Source organism: Mchenga conophoros, linkage group LG18, assembly GCF_057382185.1.
Source record: "Mchenga conophoros isolate Kocher_MC1m ecotype Shallow Benthic linkage group LG18, M_conophoros_male_GT1.1, whole genome shotgun sequence".
NCBI classification, from domain to species: domain Eukaryota; kingdom Metazoa; phylum Chordata; class Actinopteri; order Cichliformes; family Cichlidae; genus Mchenga; species Mchenga conophoros.
The window spans coordinates 23,189,615-23,210,923 of NC_140543.1; the positions used below are offsets into that span (position 1 = coordinate 23,189,615).

The 21,309-nt window shown below is 43.3% G+C and overlaps 1 protein-coding gene across 1 annotated transcript in view; it reads right to left on the reverse strand.

Annotated features, from left to right (window-relative positions):
• The window catches only part of LOC146553785 (receptor-type tyrosine-protein phosphatase S-like), a 71,207-nt gene that overhangs the window by 48,882 nt on the left and 1,016 nt on the right, over nucleotides 1-21,309 (reverse strand). The window contains exons 2-4 of the mRNA XM_085254620.1: nucleotides 8,737-8,950; nucleotides 5,241-5,386; nucleotides 3,763-3,904 (exon numbers count right to left, since the gene is read on the reverse strand). Coding sequence (XP_085110746.1) covers nucleotides 3,763-3,904; nucleotides 5,241-5,386; nucleotides 8,737-8,881 — 433 coding nt within the window. The 5' untranslated portion in view covers nucleotides 8,882-8,950. The remainder of the gene's footprint in view (nucleotides 1-3,762; nucleotides 3,905-5,240; nucleotides 5,387-8,736; nucleotides 8,951-21,309) is intronic.

Consider the following 21,309-nt stretch of genomic DNA (forward strand, 5'->3'; position numbering starts at 1 on the left):
AAACACTCTGTGTGTCAACAGCGTTTGGGGGAACATTGGCAAGGGTCGAGCAGCATTGTTCCCCGGAGCTTTGTATTTGTGTGTATCAAGAGGTTGAGCGCGTACATTTTGGCCTGGTTATGTTTGCAGAAGGGCAATCAGGCCTAGTGCCCAAAACCAGTCAGTAGAGCCAACCAGTTCTGGGCAAATATGCAATTTGTGTGTCCGTGCATGCACACACGCATGCGGCAGTAGAACGGAAAGACACAAACACCCAAAGGGTCAAACACATAATGCATATGATGCAAACAAACAAACATGAATCCAGGTTTTCTTTCCCCGTGCCTCTTTGTATTTCCGTCTCACGCGCACAGAAACCCAAACAGATACTCTTTCTCTCTCCCACATTCACACACAAACACGCCCGCTTCCCCGCGGAAAAAAATCATTATTTCTCCCAGTTAAGAAACAGGTTGCCTATTCATCTCTCAGTTCATTTCAGTGGGAAATGGCCATGTGCATGAATGAAGTCTGAATAAAAGCCGATCTCGGGGAGCCTGATTCAGGATTAATCTGCTCGCACTCAGCAGTCTTCAGAGGCTCTAATGCTTTGACTCCTATTGACTGCAGGAGGGCTGAAGGGGAGCACTTTAAATGCTAATAGACCTTTATGATAATAGATCACAATGCAATGCAAATGCAGACTTTGTAGACCAATCACATGAAAAACCCATGTGTCTTCACCATTGTGTGCCCTACTTTAGGGGGCCAGGACTAAACAGGATCCCACATGTAAGGCTGATTCCCGAACCACATATAAACATTCAAGAAGAATTTAAAAAATGAAAGAAGGACCAAATATAAACAGCAAAGACGAGGGGTTAAAAATGATGAAACAGCCAGTTCTCCACTCGAGGAGTGTAATCCTCCTGCAGGCTGAGTAGATACTCTTAGTTGTTTCCAGACCGAAATGCTGCTTGAGCCGCCGGCCTGCCAATGCAGCAGACGCCTAGGGGGAATCACTGATCTGACTCTGTTGTTCATATGAAGGGTGTTTGCCGTGGTGGCAGAACATCTCTCTTCCCTCTTCTCTCTCTCTCTCACCCTGTTTCTCCCCCATCCCCCGCCTGCCTTTCTCCTAAAATGGGACACTGGGAGGTGAGTATAATCAGGATTACTTTGCACAAAACCAGACATACACACGCACACAAATGTATGCACTCACGCACACACCCGTGCGCACGCTTACCAGCGCACACACATACAGCGCTGCGGTGATGAGAATCTCTCGCCCACAGGAGGCTTTCAAACATGCAGAGCTGCAGATATTCATGTCTCCTGAAGGGAGAGCAACACAACTGCAGTGTCCATAGAAAAGAGCAGCTGGGATGGAAAGGGGAAGGGGTGGAGCAGCGGAGGGCATGTAGCAATGCAACGAGTTAAAAACAGAGTCAGACAGACAGAATAGATGGCTAAGAAAATGAAAGCATGAATAAAACAGAAGAGAAGAAATTAGAAACGGATATTGCTGTAGGGCCAAAGTACGGCTCCTGGAGTTAAAGAAAGAAAGATATAAGGAGGAAAAAAGGTCATTTTACAGGTAATGTGTGAGGATGATAAAGATGATGATGATGTTGGTGAAAGCCCATAACCTACCACATCTCCACCCATTAGGCAGCCAACAGTGCAGCAGTAAATATCCTGTGGCCAACTGCAAGCCCCTCACTCTGTACGAAACTGCTATTAGTCTTAGTCCACCATTATACAGAACGATGAGATAAAGCACATCAGTGGATGAAAAAGACTTTTCAGTGGAAGTGGAAGGGTTTTGGCCAATAATGGAAAGCCTTTTTTCTACTTCAGTGGTGGACCTTTTCTACGATGGACTGGTTCTTTTTTAAAGACTGACCCAAGCACAATTTCTGCAGACATTTGTGCACTTAACAGCATTCTTGGATGGCATGATCTATTCTGCAGAATATCACTGAGCCTACAGTAGGCTGCATGGGTGCAAGACACTGGGAGTATCCTGTCATGTTTGAAGTAGGAGGAGGTGCCGTCACTGTGTAAAGTTGAAGTAAAACTGCGCAGTAACTTGCAGGTAATTTAAATCCCTCTCCTCGTGTTTATGTATATATAGAGCAAAGAAGCTTTAGATTTACTTTTGAATATAAATTTAAAAACACTTAGAAACATCTTGGCAACAAACTTTTATTTTATTTTATATCTTTACTTTAAAATTTTCTGAAAAGTTTGATTTAAAATACACAGGCATTAATCATCTAAAAATAAATTGTTCATCATGTTAAAATTTTAACCTCAGCTCACGCAAATCAAGGTTTTCAACAGGAATCACTAGCAACTGTGGGTTTAGTGTATTGTCCGAGGGTAATGGCCAGGGATTAAAACACCAACCCCGGGATTAGTGGACAACCTTGACAACCAGCCTACACCGTTGTTTGATGTGCAGCACTTTCCAGAATGACTTCATGGGCCCTGATACGTTAAAGGGACAGCTTACAAAAAATGGCTGATGTGCAACAAATTTCTAAGCAGCATAAAACTCTCAAAAAAAATAATATATACACAAAATTATTGCCTTTATTGCCAACTGAATGCCAGAGACGTGCCTGTGCATGATCATTCAGGCCAAATCTAACTATTACAGCTACAGTCAGCTCTGATTCTGATTGGTACTCTCGGTGAAATATTATCTTATTCATTGCTACCCTTCACTCTGCTCTCAAAGACTGAAGATTGTAATGTCACTGAAGGGATGGGGACATCACCGCACACAGAACGGGTTGAGAGAATAGGTTATGGCACCAGGAACACACTACCACCCACACACGAACACGACCACACACATACACACACACACTGGGAAGCTCGCCCTCGAGGTGTAGTTTATGTGGTAATGTGCTTTAGATTGGGGCTGTGTGTGCAGAGAGGATGGGCTGGGTAACAGATGGACAGGAGTCTATTCCCTGGGCTACCAGCCTTCTGCTTACCACACCGCCCTGCCAGCTCCACAATCCTCATCCATCTCCTTCACTCCTACACCCCCACCTCCCACCAAACCCCATCTCCTATGACATCCCATTCAATCTCTTTTGTTTCACAGCATCCTGCTGTGTTACGCAACTTACTGCCATCTTTTCATCTTCCATCATCTCCATTTGACCTCTTCCATCCCCCCTTTCCCTTTTTCCTCCTTATTTACTCCTAGCGAGCAAAGGTTCTTTGCCAAACCAGGGCGTAATCCCTTGATTTTCCTTCATGTATTAACAGCCTGAGCAGTCATGCCTCTGTTTCTTCTTTCATTCCTGCTGTGCTGGGTAGATGGTAGGTGCTCTCATGCCAAGCTATCAGCCACATGCTGCAATTTTAGTCCATAACATGTTGGAGCTCCACATTAGATAAGTTTTCCTTCAAGGGGCCAGTGTACATTCGATTAACACCCTCGCTCTGGACGGGAAGTGCAACGTTTAGAGCAAGCCGGTACAGTTTGCTAAAATGCCCCTTAGCTAGCATGCTAGCTGGCCCTCTCTGTGGCCAGATCACGCTCGCTGCACTCAGAGGGACTATAAAAAGAGCAGCTCCCTGCAGCCTCCTGTGCTGGCAGGGTGCGGCCCTGCTTCGCTGTTACATCTACGACTGACAGCTCAGTGAAGCAGGGATGCCGGTTGAAGGCGAGCGTGCAAAAGAAAGCACCTCTTGAGTAGACACAGTGTGTGTGCGTGTGTGTGTACAGTATATGTGAGGGTTTTTTGTTTGTCTTACCTCTGATAATGGACAGCTTTGCAGTGACAGACTTCTCGTCTACGCTGTTACGTGCCACACACTCGTAGGTGTTCTCATCTCGGGGACCTCTAAGTGGTTGGATCCTCAGCACAGCACCTGCACCATCATCAAACTCTATGGTCTGGACAGCCACAGAACAAGACATATTAGTCACAGCAGAGGAGGCACATAAACCCTACTATTAGAGCAGCTGACTATAATGTTGCATGTCAGCACCTCGGCCCAGTGTGTGTTGTGTTAATATCACAACAATTACAGCTAAGCACTTCATCATGCCCCACCAGAAAAAAAGAAATACAAATAATAATAATAAATACAAATAATGATTTTGTTTGCTCTTCTCTACGGAAATGCTAGAGGTCAGGCACAGATACAAAACATTTACCTGTGCTCACACATTTACCTGGAGCGGGTAAAGAAGGAGGCAGTTTCTTGCACAAATACACTTCATCTGGGTTGATACTTACTGAGATGGGGGGGTTGAATGAGGTCCTCTGGTAGAAACTGAGTATTTCTAACCATTAGGTCACAGGATCAATACACAGTCAGGCCTCTACTGAGCCACAAGAATTTACTCTCTGGACTAGGCTGCTGTATAGCTCCATGACAGCAATATGTGAATTCAATAGGAAGTAAAGTCAGTAATACTTAAGGGTCCATTGATTAGTTTTATTTTAGGTTTGTAAAATGATCGGCCGTTTAATGGAACCTTGTGATCTACTGTATATTGGAAACATGTATTTTTAAACAATTATTTTTCACTAATAGTTTAAATGTTGGGTCTCTTTATCTTCTTGATAATACTGATACCGCCTGTTTAACTTTGGAGCTGCAGCCAAGAGGTCAGTTAACTTAGATCAGCATTAAAGAAGGTGTGCGCTACACTTAGCTTCAGCATAGACAAGCTAGCTGGCTAATTGCATGCGTAGAGTACTGATTTAGCATGTAAAAACAATAATAATAAACCCTTTAATACGTTTGGCATATTATACTTATTGTACAGATTAAACAAACAATGAATTACCTTTATATTTTTATTTTCAGAGACTTAAAAAGAACGAATAGCTGCTTCACCCAGCTACCATTCTGTATGCTAAGCTAAGCTAATCAGCGCACTGGTGTAGCCTCTTATTTAATCAGACACATCAAAGATACCAGTCTGTGTATTTCAAAAATTTGTGAACATACCTTGATTCCAAAACATATTTTTAGTATTTTATATTAAAATTTAAAAAAAAATAACTGGAAAAAAAACTATTTCTCACATACATAACAAAGTTTTATCTTAACAGTTTTTCGCCTATCCACTCTCTGTATAAATTTATTTACAGTGTAACGTCAAGGTTGTAATTAATGTATACATTCAAATAATATGCATGTTTTTTAAATGGATTTGCATATTCATATCTGTCATGCAGTTACAGTAGGAGTTGAACATTGAGCACTGTGACAACCACCTCGATACGCTGGGAGTTGACCTTCTTGCCCTTCTTGTTCCAGTAGACAGAGGGCTTGGGATTGCCTGTGGCTTGGCACACAAATGATGCTACACCTCCTGATACTCCGATCTGGTCTGTGGGAGTCTTGGTGAATTTTGGGGGAGCTAAGAGAGAGAGAGAAAAGGAGGGAGAAAAGTGAGTGAGGGATGGGGGAAAATTAAAACAAGACACCAGAGGGCTACAAATGAACTCCACAACCAGCAACAACCGTCCCCGCTGACCACGCCCCATTTCACTGTCAGTGACTGGTCAGGCCGACTTGTGTTCTGATGGCTATGTGTTGTGCTTACTTCCTGGGTATCATCTAGAGGACAAACTGAAGGACTTCCTGTGGGCCATAAATAAAAGATGGGGCTGGGCTTCACAGGAACATCTCTTTCTCTCTCTCCGTCTCTCTGCTTTCTCGAGGGCAGGCTGCCATTGTATTTCATGCAGCACAGGCTGTCATGACACATGAGTGTTTCACAGGTAGGTGAAGTGTTGGCTGCAAATTCACAGCATATAATTGGTTTAAATGTATTAATATCAGAGGTGTCATTTTATGCCTGTGCATGCCAAAGAACTGCACAGAGATCCTGATGATGTTAGCAAACACAATGAACACAGCAGCACAGGCTTTTGTTAATTTTCAGAGTCGACTCAAAGAGACAATTTCATCTTGGAGGCCGAAAGCATCTTAGGTGGGACGTATGAGCGCTGCGGTCGCCCTCTAAGACGAAAACAGCAATTTCCAAGTGTGATATTGAGCCAGGCGTAGCGAACCTACACTTCTCACAGCGGCTGAGTCAGATCAGTCAAACAACCTCATGCATCCACCCTTTGCTATCTGTCTGTGGCCTGTTTCCATGGTGCCCAGCTTAACTCCTCCTCAGCTACAGAAACACCGCTATCCATCAGGGTGAAATCAGGATGACCCTTACCATGGCAACCTGGATGCCTCCTCCCCTACATCTGGGTGGGTGAGGTCTGCCTGTGTTGATTCACTTCTGCTCTGAAGACCACACAGGAGCAAAAAAAAAAGAAGCCATGCCTATCAAGAAATCACCAGCAGATTCTAAAGCCTTTTTGCACGTCTTCCCACTCCTACTCACTTCGTTGGTTAACAGCCATGCAGAACACTTCCCAGTGCCTTGACAGTAACTGGAATAACATTATGTCAAAAGACTGCTCCTGTCCCGACTGCCCCGTGTTGTCTCTTAAAGACCCACTCTGAATGTCAGAAATAAAGTGGTTTGCCATAATCCGCACAGGAAGAAGCAAAAAGCTGGTACAGTAGAGTCAATCAGAACAAATTTATGCCCACCATTTTGGGATTCAAGAGCAGGGTAGTTTTTTCTGAGGACTCTTAGAAAAGCACAGACTATTGAGCAGGCTGCTGGTTTTTTCTGACAACAATATAAGAACTATCAAAAAAAAAAAAAAAAATCAAAAAAGACTAAATGCCATGGCTGAAACTGCTTTCTCCATCCTATAGGGTTATGAATGAATTTCATGTTCTTCTTAGGGATTGAACATGGTTTTCGGTGGCTTTACTTTGAGTCCAAAACGTTTTCTATGTTCTTTTTAATGTACTTCAACACCAATCCGCGTGCAAAACCTACCCCACTGGCAGTGTTACCACTTAAGCCTCTTCTGAAAGCCAGAGAAAAGCCCTACAAGCTACTGGCTCTGGATGGATGTGGACTGAACAGCAACTAGTTATGAGAGGAAGATTCCAGAAAGCTGCCCCGAAAAAAGAGGCACTAATGAGAAACCGTGGCTCTTTAATACCAAGTCCCACTCTGTTTCCACGGAACAGGATGGTCTACCACTGAAATACCTATTGTCTGTTTTTAAGGGAGCACCTTTGTAACCGGTAATCATTTGACTGAAAGACTGACTGCTGCTGAGCTGAGATACAGCTGGCACCTGCAGGCGTAGTGCCATGAGTTCGGAGCTTGTTTCAAGTAACGCTGTGGGCTAAAGAGGAATAAGTTTGGGTTGGAAATTTTCTTTTGGGGGAATTAGAGTAACCTCTTGTGAAATGTACAGCTCTAAAAGACGCTACTTATGGCAAAGGTATTAGTGCAACCAGCTGTGGTCTGACAAGCCCTTAAGCCACTTTAATAATGCATCTCTTCCTGATTGTGTGTTTTTTGTTGTCAACTTTGTTTGCATTTCCTGGCTAAATGCGTGACAAAAATGAAAGGAAATTTAAAAATAAAACCTCCTGTGATACAAAGATGATGACTGCAGAGTACGATGTGTTGCTGGGCACATAAGAGACGAAAATAAAAGGAACACTGTCTCGGAAGAGGATCGCTGTCAGGGAAACGCTAACCATGTTTTGCATAAAATTCGACAAAGTGATGGTGAAGCATAATATCTGAAATTAATTTTCAATAATTTGGAAAAGAGCTGAGTTGAACCAGTAAATACTCAGAGGCACTGAGGGCCTACTAGCAAATCTCTCGTTTTTAGAAGTACTTATTGTCCATTATATGGTGTAATCTGTTTACCTAGGCTAATTTGGTCATTGTTCTGCTATACATATTGTTAATGGAAGAATTCCAGTTATGATTTTATCTCCTTCGTTACTCAGAAAGCTAGAGAGATTTGGATCTACAGGGAAAGAAAGATTATTTTCCCCTCCACAATACTATCTGCTCTGCTGAGCAACACTGTAGGTGGTCAAAAAGCAGCAATATTCAGTCCCACAACATTTCAGCTGAAAGTTGGCTGGTGTGTAATTTTTTTTCTCTTCACTGAATATAAAAAGATTTCAGATATGATGTCAGTCTTATAAAAGAACCGTGGACGCAAATTGGTTACGCAAATGGGAGATGAAAAAAAAAATGCACGAGGCAACTGCCGTATCTAATGGTGAGAGGTGCCATCTCTGTCTTTAACCTATCTTACCTTCTTATCCAAGAAAATCTAAATATATCAGTTTAGTAACATTTTCAGAGCTCTGACAGCTGTGTGTGTGTGTGCATTTGTGTATCTTATGTGTGTGGCCAACTGAGGCAGGAAATTTGTGGAAATGTTGTAATCAAGGAGATGATGAGGAACATGCTGATGGAACCTCCTGGCTTATCACAACACATTAACAACGCTACAGCCCTAAGATGATGTGCTGACGGGCCTGGATCCACTCCTCTCATACACACACACACACACACACACACACACACACACACACACACACACACACACACACACACACACACACACATATACAACACACACCGCACACATAGACTCACATACACACACACACAGAATCAAAGACGCACACACACACACAGCCACATATATATACACGTCTGTGCCTCGCATTCATTGCTGACAATATACCAGCTGCCATTCAACTGAGAAAAAGACAAAAAGACAAAAAAAGACTACCAACACATAAATAGACACAGACAGACAGACAGACAGACAGACAGACAGACAGATAGATAGATAGATGTACCTAGTGCTTCACCCACGCTGCTCAAAGGTCTGGTTAGCAGGATAATCAAAGGCAACAGCAGACACAGGGGAGATAGGCTAATCCACAGCCCCAGGATTGGCCTTCTGGCCTGGGCCAGGACTCCACCAGTCTTGGGCCGAGGCATGGCACCACCGTGGATTGGTTAGAGATGACGGAGATTTGAGTAGGGCTTCACTCAACAGGGATAGGCACTCTGCAGACACAAGAGAAAAAAAAAGAAGGAAGGTCAGGCATATTTCCGTCACCTCTGATTCATCATTCTGCTTTTAGAGCAGCATCTGAAATGTCAACGCACCATGAAGGAAGAGGGAAAACATACAATACTTTATACTAATGTAGAAAAAATAATAAAAACACGAAGAAAATTAAAGACATATTCATGCTAATGCAGGATTAGGTCTTTTGATTTAGTCAGAGCACTTCTGACTTGGGATTAACAGCTCAAGCAGGCCAGCTCTGGCTGAACTAATACCAGAACAATAGAGCCACTGCTCAATAACTATGACAAGAAACAGACCGAAATAGTTTCCAGCATACTGCTTCTGTATTAATAAGTCTTCTTTTCTAGTGAGCCGTGAAATGAGCTGCAATGATACAGTTTTAAGTTCTTTTTTTTTCTAAGACGTCCTAATAATTTCATTTTGCTCTGGCCTAATTCCTTCTTAGCGTTCAGTATTTTAGTTTTCTGGTGCCACATAAAAGTGTTAATGGAATAATACATCCAGAGTGTACCACCGTAATGGAAAACACTCAAACAAAGAAGAGTGGGGGGGGGGGGTCAGTAGGAATGCGGCAAAATTCAATAACGGCAAACGTATCAGAAGCTGCTGCTTTAATAGATGTACCCCCTTCTTGTTAATCCCTAGCCTTGGGGGGGGATCTCCATCAGCATCTCTTTTTTTTCTTTTTTCCACTCTCTTTCTTCACACAAACACAAGCGCACATGGGCACACAAATCTGTAAGACTGAACATAATTCAGCTCTGTCTGCTTACAGAGATTTAGACAAGCTGTGCAGAAGCTCCCCGTCTGGGAGTCAATAACTCCTCAGTCCTATCGAGCTCTTCCGACCCCCACCCCTCTCACCCGATGTGTCAGAACGCAGGTGGGGAGGCCAAATGAGAAAGGAGCCTTTGTTAACCTGTCATAAATCACGCACATACATGTTCTCCTTTCAAGCAGCAGTACGGGATAACATATACGCTCCCAGGGAGACATAATAAGCATTAACAGGTGACAGGGCAGGCTGTGATTGGCACATAAATATGCGCAAACACCCATAAGCACACTTTCACCCTGACATCCGCCGATACGCTGCCAGAAATGGAGGAGCAGCGATCAGGCCGACACTTAGTCGCCTTTCCTAAGCGAAAGCGGCATTTCTGGTGAGTTACATATTCAAAGTCTCCTCCAACCACTTATTGAGCTAATGACCTGCTCATAAACATTACTGTCTGCCAGTTCCTACACTAAAAATAGCTCGACTGAAAACATGGCCGTCTATCTGATAGAGACTCTTCTCGCCGCTCTGCCCTCGCCTTATCTAACGCCGTGTAATAGCCGCTGAATAGAAAAGCTTTCAGCGTCCCCTTTTCAATTGAACAATGTGATAAGAAAAATCAGATCAGAGCTCATTCGAGCACCATTGGTAGTATGTTAAGTAAATTCCCCTCTTACGGAAACTCAATTTGCCAGCGTTAATCTAACCAGGGTTACCGTTCTGCGTAGAGCCACATGGCCACTGAAACATTAGGCACTCCTTGCATGATGCAGCGTCTGCTACCACTGTCCTGTGTGCTGGATTTGCTGTGGCACTAATATCTCTCTGTGACCTCAGTCCAACCCTTTCTATCATTTCGTTTATCCCCTCCTCCCTGTTGTCTTTTCACCTACTGACAAAAACCCCTCTCTACCTCTACCTTCACTATAGACGCACAGCCTCTAATCCTTAATCTTACTCTCGTCACACTCCTGCATTAGTCTCAGTATTCCAGAAATCTCCTCTTCTCCCATTTCCTTTCATCCGCTTCCGCCCCTCTCCTCCCCGTTTTTCTCTTTTCCTTCCTCGATGCCATCTTCTCTGTGATACCCGATCATTCATCTCCTTTACTCGTTTTTGTTTTTTTTATACGCACTCTAACCCCTGCTTGTATACAAATCCTCTTCCTCCGCCCCAGCTGCCCTGCACCGGCTGCTCCAGCTGTTGTTGGTCCATTGACACAGTTCAAACAAAAGAGCTTAGAGCATCCTACAGCTGTGAAAGTTGAGGGAAGAAGCCAAAACAGATACACAGAAGCCCCAGCAGGAGCAGACCCAGCAGACCAGGCCCATCTAAGCATATCTGAGCTCGTGCTTATGGTAACTAACAATCATCTTCACCTCTCAGCATACAAACAGTCAACAACCAGGCACGTTGCTCATTGCCGAAGCAGAATTAAAAGGTGCGAGCACAAAAATTCTCATGACTCAGGCCAATAACCCCTCAGAGATACTGCAACTCCCCCCACCCCGATCATCCGAGCTCAGCATCCGGAAAGAGAGAGGACAGCAGGGGTTGTGCTTATTACCTTTTCAGTGTGACAACACAGATGGTCAGCCAGACAGATAGATTGATGGGGATGCGTGTGCTATTTATTGCGGGGAAGCCGATAATGACACCAAAGCTCAGGTGGTGAAACGTACACCGGTTATTGTGCCCCATCAGGCTGATGAAATAACATTGTTTAGGTGGCATCCAACCTGGCCCTGCTCCGCTGGGGCCCCTCGGAAAGATGACATGTTTTGTTTTCCTCACCTTCCTTCCCTCCACCCTCCTCACTCCCTCCCTTCCCACCGTACCCGCGATGCCTTGCACCACAAGTGGGTTGAGATGGTCTCCCAAGGCCCGTCTCCATGACAACGAGCCACGAGCACTCATGGAAGGACCAGATCTGTTTCCTGCTGCACCACGTTAGCTGTGAGTGAGCACACCTGATAAGGAGGCTCGTGTTGATTCCTTTTACCTTTAATTTGGATCCAGTTCTGGGAGTAAGCATCAAAGGAGTCTTGTAGAGGAGGAATCAGTCCAACTATACATATGTATATACGTAGTCTGGCATTTATAATTACAGGGAACACAACTGAAATAAACAGAAATAAACACATGGCTGTGCACCACTGAGTTATTTTTGGATTTTAATGAGAATGCATGCACTGCAGTTAGCCTTCTCTCACATTTTTATCAGTGATTCTGAAATCATGTACACAAATATGGGCCCTTAAACTTTTTCGGCACAAATATAACCATGTCTTGAATTATGCCCGTTTTAGTGCCAGCTTGGAGTGGAGGCATTTGGAGTAGAAATCCTGTATCACTAACATACATGGCCAGACTAGAAGCGATATTACTTCATGTTTCTACGACCCTGGACCCTGTAGGCAAACGACACTCGCAAATGCTTGCACACCCACAGGGCCGTGCGCACACAACACGAACGCACACACATAAACATGGCAGATGGCAAAGCATCATGGGGGAGATTGGCACTCGCTCGCTCACACTTCCCTTCACTTTCTCTCTTAAACACACAGCCCACAGACACACACACGTTTATGAACACACACACATGCTCACACGCTGAGGATCAGAAGCACAGGATGAAGTACGGCTTACTGCAGGCATGAGCTACACCGCCCTGGTTACATTTTTAGCAGTGGAAATAAAATATCTGAGGCTCCTCTCTAACAAGAAAAAAAACAGCTGTCACTCAAACACGGAGATGCCCCCCACCCCCTACCCCTCCCTGGAATTTAAATGCATATGTAGACCTGCGTACTCCAACTAAACCTCCATCGGTCTTGCTTAATGCTGCAGGATGCTGAAGCAGGGGCTGCCTCATACAACGCGCATCCAAACAGCGTTATCAGGGGACATTTTGACAAACACCAATAAAATTCCCAACCCGCAGCTACCATTTTCATCACGGGTCTGAGCCTATAAACAAGGCTGCTGCTGGAGTTTCAAATCACACCTCTGAGAGCAAACATGACTCACAGAAATAGCCTAAGAAACATGTAGGCATGGAAGGAAAACCCATATATGTCGCGTGCGCTGCCTTCTTTTCTAATCGTCACGTAGCACATAACCGAGGGGAAATGCGGATCATCAATTCATTGATGAGATTGTGACTTTTCTGTCATCCATTCATTTAAGCCTTATCCCAATTACTGTTATTCTCTATCTTCACTAAGTGACTATTTTGCTTTAAATCATGTCACACTGACCTGAGTAATTAGGGGGCTTGATGGTTGGTCAGGGGAAAAAAGGCAATTTAAAGGCACCACTCTGGTCTCAGTTAAATTGTGACTTGCATTTTTCTTCGACTTAGTTAATAATTACTAAAGTGAACTATGAATGAAAGCACTAATTGCACACAAAATGATTACTTGTCCAAGAGAGAATAACAGCTTTGCTCATAAAGAAAATAAGATTGGAGGATTAGAGTGGTAGTACTTAGTAGTGGTAGTACCGCAGTACGGTTTACACATTTGCTTAGCAAGTGAAAGCTCCCAGGTTCAATCCTAGGAGAAAACACAAACCTGTTTGGGTTACGTCAGGAAGGGCATCTGGTATTTAAAAAAAAACATCTGCCAAATTAAGCACGGAGCGCTACCTGCTGTGGCGAGCCCGTGTGAAAAAGGGAGCAGCTCAAAGTATCTTGTTGTAAAATTATAAATAACTATCCTTAACTCTGCCAGATCTGACTTACAACATCTCAACAATTTTAAAAAGTACATTTAAAAACAAATCACTAGAAATTATCTGTCGTCTTTTTTTATTTGAAAATTATGCATTTTCATTTTCCTATTTGGATTAGTAGACGGAGAACAGCATACATTATTAACACATGTGTCTTTGTTCATCAGTTCTTCTGTTTGTTTAATTTGTTTCTGGGTCATACTGTGTGACAGGTGAGTGCTGACTTTAATTCCTCATTTGTTTCGACACCTTGATGTAGCTGACGGTTTGCTTTACTTGAATGTTTTAGAGAGATTTCTGTTTGCACAGTTTTGATGTGAACATACACAGGTATTCAGGGGTGGGTTTGGTGTGGGTGCTACTGTGGGTGCTTTCAAATCTTTCTGTCTCCAGCAGGAAGTTTCCTTTTATACCTTATTATAAGCTCTTCAGAAAGAAAAAGCAGCATGGCTTTCTCATTATGATGAAATAAGCTTTTACAGATTAAATACACTTTCTCGGGATGATAACAAAACAAAATTCAAAACTGAATCTACCCACATACTCTCTCAGGCTTTCTCTGGTGGGGAGCGTGAATTTAGCTTTAGGTCACAGTTTAATTAACTGATCACCCACAGCTAAAAAGAGAAGAGCTTTCCTGGACTCTACGCTTTGACTTTCCTCATTTTAGCCAGATTTGCAGCAACGTCCTGGGTGTCTGACCCCTCTTTCTAATCCCAGCATTAAGAGAAGATGCCAGTACAGCCTTTCTCTCTGCACATCAGCACATCAATAAAATTATAGAGCAGCACGAGCATCATGTGACTATTTAAGCATTAAAATCGCTGTTCCCCATTATAAAGAAAAATCTGGACGCGATTCAGTTTTTCCCCATCAAAACTACGTTTCCGAGCCAAGGCGACACACTGATTCGTGATGATGAACAAAGGGAGGGGTGGAGAGGAGAGACAGAAGCGTGACTAACCAAACTAACTTTCACTTTGACCTCAATCGCTGCATACCCGGGACGGACTAAAGCTGCCGTATCCCAACAATGGTGAGGCAAATGTACACCCACGCGTCTTAAAAGGGGCTCCAAGGTCAGACTGACCAACACAACTAGAAAGAGGCATCTCTTTCTGATGGATAAAACAGCCTCAGATAAGCCTAGCAACAGATGGACTAGATCCTGCTAAGCAGGAAATGCCTGTAAAATGCTATAAAAGTGTACACAGGCCTGATTATCTTACGGGAGGTCAGAGGGTTGACACGCATTTACTGGCTAAGGAAGTCCTTGTCGCCTCCTCGCAAGAAGTTAGATTTGATCCTTCTGGTGTCCTTAACATTTCAATGAGAAAAAGATCCTTTCCTAATGTCACACATCTGTTAAACACATTCATTGCACTGGTATTAGATTACATTTAATTAAAAAAATTAAATTACTCTCTGACCTTTATTTTAACAGCTAAGGGTTCTTTAATACCCTGCCACCTGTTTTCTGAGGTGGTAGTTTTACCCATTAGCTGCTTACACCGAGTTTAAGTATGTTACTGTCTGACAAGGCTCCAAGTCGAATGAGTGATTTTGAAAAAATATGATAGTAATATAATTATGAAGCCAGTACACACAAGGGCCAGATGGATCTGATTCTCAGCTGAACGTTGTGTGTAATCTTTATACTTGTTAAGATTGGTAGGAAAGCCAGGATATTTAAGAGTCAGCCCAGAATCCATAGGCCCTGACAACAGGTCCCATATTCATGATCTATGCATCACGGAACTGTGTGAAAACCTTGCAGCTTCAATTTGACAATTTTTCACGCTTTCAAATAAGTTCAAGGATTATTTGCTCCTCCGTGAGCTCAGTCAATTTTTCAACCCCTTAGGCTCATAAACCTCTTTCAAATCCCTTAGGGTAATGCCAAAATGCATTGTCATCCAGCTAAAACATGGCTCTTTCCTCCCTAAAAAAAAAAGAAAAGAAAAGAAAAAAAAAACAATTGACATTTTAGCAGATGCGTTTTCACCTGACAGATGAAGGTTTTTATCTGACAAAAGCAGAGGAAGAGGATGCGCGCGTGTCCACATGCAGACACCTACGCAATGCTCACTCAGCTGAAACGGCAACACTGAGCTCGCAAACATCCAAACATAATTCGTAATTTTCTTTCAGCGACCCAATCCCCCCCCCCGCACCCCCTTGTTTTTTTGCCTCCTCTGTTGCCGCTTCTTCAGAGGCAGCCGATCTTCTGTGCAGCGGCTCATTACGCAGGCTGATGGTTGAGCCCTTGTCAACTCACTGTCCAATTAGCATATCCAAGGCTGGCACAGACTCTTATCCCAGCGGGAGAAAGAACTGTATATACATACTGATGTCCACATAGTTATGCACTTGCATGTACGTCCCTAATTGTTAAACAGCTCTGACATATGAGAAAAGATGCAGAGTGTAAATTGTCCGCTCCTGATTCAGATGTAAGCAGGGCGATTGCTTCTTTACATAAATCCAAAACACTGGTAATAAATGTGTTTTAGATGAATTATCAAGCCCATCAAGCAAAACACACAGGACTGAGGCTCCCTGACAACACAGAGCACCTTCATCTTCCTGGACGTCATTGTCATCGTCCTGACCATCATCATATTTCACTTGCGCTTCATTAATGGGACATGCCACACATTTTTACCTCCACGTTTCAGCTCTTTCTCGAAACCTACACATCAGCTAGGAGACAAAGCCACGCTGTGTGAAGCGGATTTCAGAGCCCGTTAAAAGCCTCGAGAGTAATAACAGCAGCCTTGAGAAAGACAGCGCCTTTCTGATTTACCATTCATACATAACCCAACAACGAGGATGTCATTAATGTAAGCTTCACGGAGAGTCTTCAAACCGATTCATCTTCTTATTGATTTATAAAAATGAAAATCACTGTCTGCAAACACACAGCAGATGGTTTAAAGTCCAACACGCCCCGGGCATAACCTTACAAGTGTTTAAAGGCAGCTTTTGTGCTGCGATTTTGAAGCGACCCTCCTTTTAATATTTGCTCAGGTAAACGATGTGCAACCGCTTCGGCAGGTCCTTATTCATTTCCTGTCGACACATTGTTTGTTTGCCCAAGAAGCCACTCTCTCCAGAGTATTTTCGCTGCCATGGTATCACCTGTCTCCTGTGGTCACATGACACGCCGTCCACTGAGAGCTCATTAACTCACAACTGCAGCACTTTTCTCCAGCAACACTGAGATCATCTGTAGAGCATCAGCATTCATTTCACACGCCACACTGTTTGGTATGCAGTTAAGGTCAATGTAAAACATAAAATAAGGCAAAACACTGAAAACTTGCAATGTTTTTGCCGCATACGCCGGTGAACGAATCCTATTTACGTGCTACACAGGCACTACTCTTAAAAGGTCTGTCACTAACCAGCCATTGCATGACTTCCTGATGGAGATGAGATTTGTGACGCCAAATGAATTTCTCCTTGAGGGACAATAAAGTTGTGAATAGAATTGAAAAGCGAAGTAATGGGGTAGAAAAACTGCATTTGTCCTCTGCCTCAGAACTGAAATCAGTCGGGGAGTCTGTCTCGGTAAGTAAAGAGATGAAATGCTTGTCAAGGGTAACAGACTTGTGCACGGACGCCTTTCACCAATGACTAGCCATTACTCTCACCCCTGTCAAGCAAACACTTCATCCAAACTGGCATCCTTCAGTGCTGCGGAGACAGAGTAATCATGAAATGCCACAGACAAATGTGGAGGTGCATTCAAGAGCCATGTCAACCAGGCAGGCCCGGCACCTGCACACACACACACATTAAAGACTGCAGAATGCTCCTGCTGAATCAGGCCTAATCCTCCGGCTTTTAAATTTCCCCTCTGTGATTTGTGACGATGGAATAGAGCCACAAGTTTCCTGGACATCGTCCCTTTACCATCCTGCATGGTAAAGGTCTTCATAGCAAAGCTGTTTCACTAAAGCAATAAAGATGTTCTTTCAAAGGCAACTGGCATATGGAGGCACGCCAAAACCTTTTCTTTTATTGGACGACTAGCGCTGACAGCAGGGTTTAAATAGGTGGCACAAGCACCGGGCTTATTTGCAGGGAAATTTAAAATCATTAAGTCTGCTGTAATGCGGAATTACTCACATAAAGACTATTTTAAGTTTACTAGCTGCCGGTGAGGTTGTAATTAACAGCAGTGCTTGGAGTTGAACACACAAGAACGCAGGGGTAATGTTTGCATTGTGAACCTAGTTTGTTGTTTAGTTTTAAACACAGTGTATCCAAATAAAGCCTTGGGGGGTTGGGACTGCTATTAGCGTTGTGGGTATTTGATCAGCAATCATGCTGCTGAACAGTAGGATTCATCCTCTATGCAACATGAACTAAAGTGTATGAGTTTACATCTAATAGCTATAGACTGACAGTGCTATCCTTAAAGCCACAATCGGCTAAGAAACCTGAGCTAACTTTATCAAATCCAGTCTTCTGCCACACAGCGTGTACCATAATGACATAATGGTACTAAAAAAGGGATTGCAGTATATGACAGCTATACAGATGCAATTTTTCTGCCTCCATGAGCATTCGCATTGGCTTTATTACACCAATTAAACCAAAGCCATATGATTTTATGCTTTACAAGACCTCCAATCAGAATGATTTTGGCATCACTTCATCCAAAATTAACTGATGGAAACCTACACTTTCTTCAAAGAGAAGGGTTTTTTGTTTGCTTGTTTTACTCCACGAGTTGAAAATACCTCAGAGAGCAGCCAAGTGCTGCTGTGGAGGAGCATGGATTATTCTGTCAAACATTTAATGACATCTAACTGGACGCTTCAAAACAAATGGTATCCCCTCTTTCACCAAGTCCTGATTAGTCAGTTTGTCTCCTGCTTTATCAGCCCTCTTGTCAGTCAACCTTATCCTCCTAATGACTCCTGTCAGTCAGGGATGTAACTGTCAACCCGTGTCAATGGCTGCACGTCGTCCTCCCGTGACTTGATAACGAGCTGTGCACGTCAAAGCACTTGGCCATTTTCAGCGCAAATGTTTGCACGCGCCTCATCTTGAAATGCGCCGAAATTTCAACAGGAGAAACTTCTGCAACGCCCGATGATAAGAACGAGTTAGCTGTTCGGAAGGAGAACAGGGCTGACCCAGGGGAGAGCGAGGTGGCGGCGGCGGCGGCAGCAAAACCTCGTTTGCATAAGGGAGGAGGCCGGGGGGGGAGGGCTGAAAATGAAGGTGAAGATCTCTTCAGATGTGGCAGTTGTGATGAAAAGAGAAGCAAATGACTGAAGACAAGAGGTGGAGAAGAGAGGTAGTGGAGCAGCGTGCATTATTCATCCCTGCTGACACATCAGAATCTCTGATTCATCTGGAGAAGGGCATCAGTCAAGTCAAAACCTATCTCTGAGCCTTCACTCATGTGTACGCACGGGAACACAGACCCATGAAGAAAAGACACACTCACATAACCGCAAGTGACCCTTGTGGTCGAAGAAAGGATCATAATGGGTCTGGTTTAAGAGACGCATCTTTACATAACTAGATTATAGTGCAGGTTTCAACTGTTAAAGCAGCTACCTAATACTTTTTTGTGTACTTTAATTATTTGTACACATCATCAATTTTAAAGTAGGGCAGCTGTGGCTCAGGAGGTACAGCAGGTCATGTACTGACTGGAAGGTTGGTGGTTTAATCCCTGGGTCCTCCAGTCTGCAAGATGCTGTTTGAAGTGTGAATGCTACATAAAAAAAGGTCCTGATGTATAAAGAGCTCTGAATGTTTGACTCGAGTAGAAAAGCACTATATAAGAACCAGTCCATTACACAATAAGCATGTCTCGACGCACTCTTGGAGCCAGTTTTGAACTTTTATCATTAGATGTGGTGATGAAGCCATAAAGTGGTCATTTAGTATGTGATTGTTGATAATTGTGTGTGTGTTTCTTTGCAACTAATGTCGTCATATGAATAATCTGATGGCTGGACGATTACCAAAATGAACATATAAAATACCACAGAATATACTTCCTACATGCTATAGAAAGGCTCAGCCACCTCATTTAACCATTTATGAATTAGATTAGCTCAGAAATACTAATTCGACCACCAGAATTTTGAAAAGCATTAATGCTATGCTACGATGATATGATAATAAGGAAAGCTGGTTTAATGCCCAGCCATACTAAAGATAAGGGTTAGATTTGGATATAAAACAATATAGTTTTAGTGTGCATCCTGATAGTCCCTCATTCAAGTTTCATTCCAGTTATTAGGTCAAAAAATAGATGTTTTGATTTTTAAAGGGTATTGTTTTGAGTAATGCGGTGCCTCCAACCACATTACACAGGCGTATCGGCTTCATTCTGCATGCTGTATATGAATTGCTTTCAGGAGCATATAAATAAACAGAGGCAAAGCAGACAAAAGCTCACTGTTTGGAAGGCTTTGAAAAGGTCAATTAATATCTATTCCTAGACAACAACAAGTTGTTTTTTCCCTCCTTCTTGTAATACAGGTGGCTACGCTCCCAGCATCAAAGTCGCACGCCTTTATGTTCTCCTTCCTTCCTTCCTTCCTGGTAATGGAGGGTAGGCACAGAGCCTGGCAAAATCCAAAGATGGGCATAGCATGTAACACAGGGGAAGAACGTAAGAGAGCAGAGCAGTTAGGGTGACGCTGCAGCGAGAATGTGGGATTGAGACTTCAATGAAGCCTTTGACTTGGAAACCAAAGCTGCTCCAGTGGGAGCACACGTCACCCGGCATATTAAAGTCTGGATGGATCTTACAGTGGTATCTGTTCAGAGGGAGCAGAAAACCATTGAGGCCCATGGTTGAACCCTTAGAAATGCTATTTAAAGAGTACATGCCATCACTGATTTCATAAGCTACCGCTCCTAACAGCGCGTAGATATGGGGCCAAGAATCTCTTGACTCTTGGAAGAGAAAATCTGATCTATTTCCAGCACACAGAGGTAATCAACCAGTCCAGTTATTCTGCTTCCACCATAATGACTTCCTTGTCATAATGATGCAAATATACACATTGCTTGCCATCTTATGAAGGTGCATAGTGTAGCCTTCTGTTAAACACAGAGTGGAGCTGAAAAGACGAGGGGGAAAAAATCGGGAGGGGATCTGCTAAAGAGAGGAATCCATGCATAAAAACGACTGATTAAAATAATTAGGGATGTGGAAATGGTCTGGAACAATAACCAGCAAACACAAGGTGCCCCAGGGAACATTTCCCATCTGTGTGTGAGGAGGAAGACCTCCCTCAAATTCACCACGACAGCGTGATTTTCTAGTTTACAGAGGCCACACAACGGAAACCCAGAAAAACTAAACAGGCCCTTGAAGTTTACATGATTAAATCCCAAACGGGCAATAGCCATCGGAAAATGTGTCAGGATGAATCGACGTATCATTAAATTACATTCTGCCTGCACGCGTGACTGGCTGTGTTAACAGTCAAAACCTTGTGTTTATAATTATAGACATCTGAGAGGTCTATGGACTAGAAACACTGCCTATATGTGCAGATGGGCTTGTTTTAAGTAATGTTGGAGAGTAGCAGATGCAGCAGCAGCAGAACCACTCTATTGTCTAGGAACCAGTCCTGCTAAATAAGTCCATCCGCTTTGCCACCTGGTGCCTTCCATACCATAAATGATTCACAAATACTGGTATAATAGCCTGTATGGATTCATAATGTGTCTGCGAGGGCCCCTTTGAGCATGCTGACATAATGACATTATCATAGTGTTATATTTACTTTGGCGTGGCATCAGTGAAATTTAGACACAATAGAAACA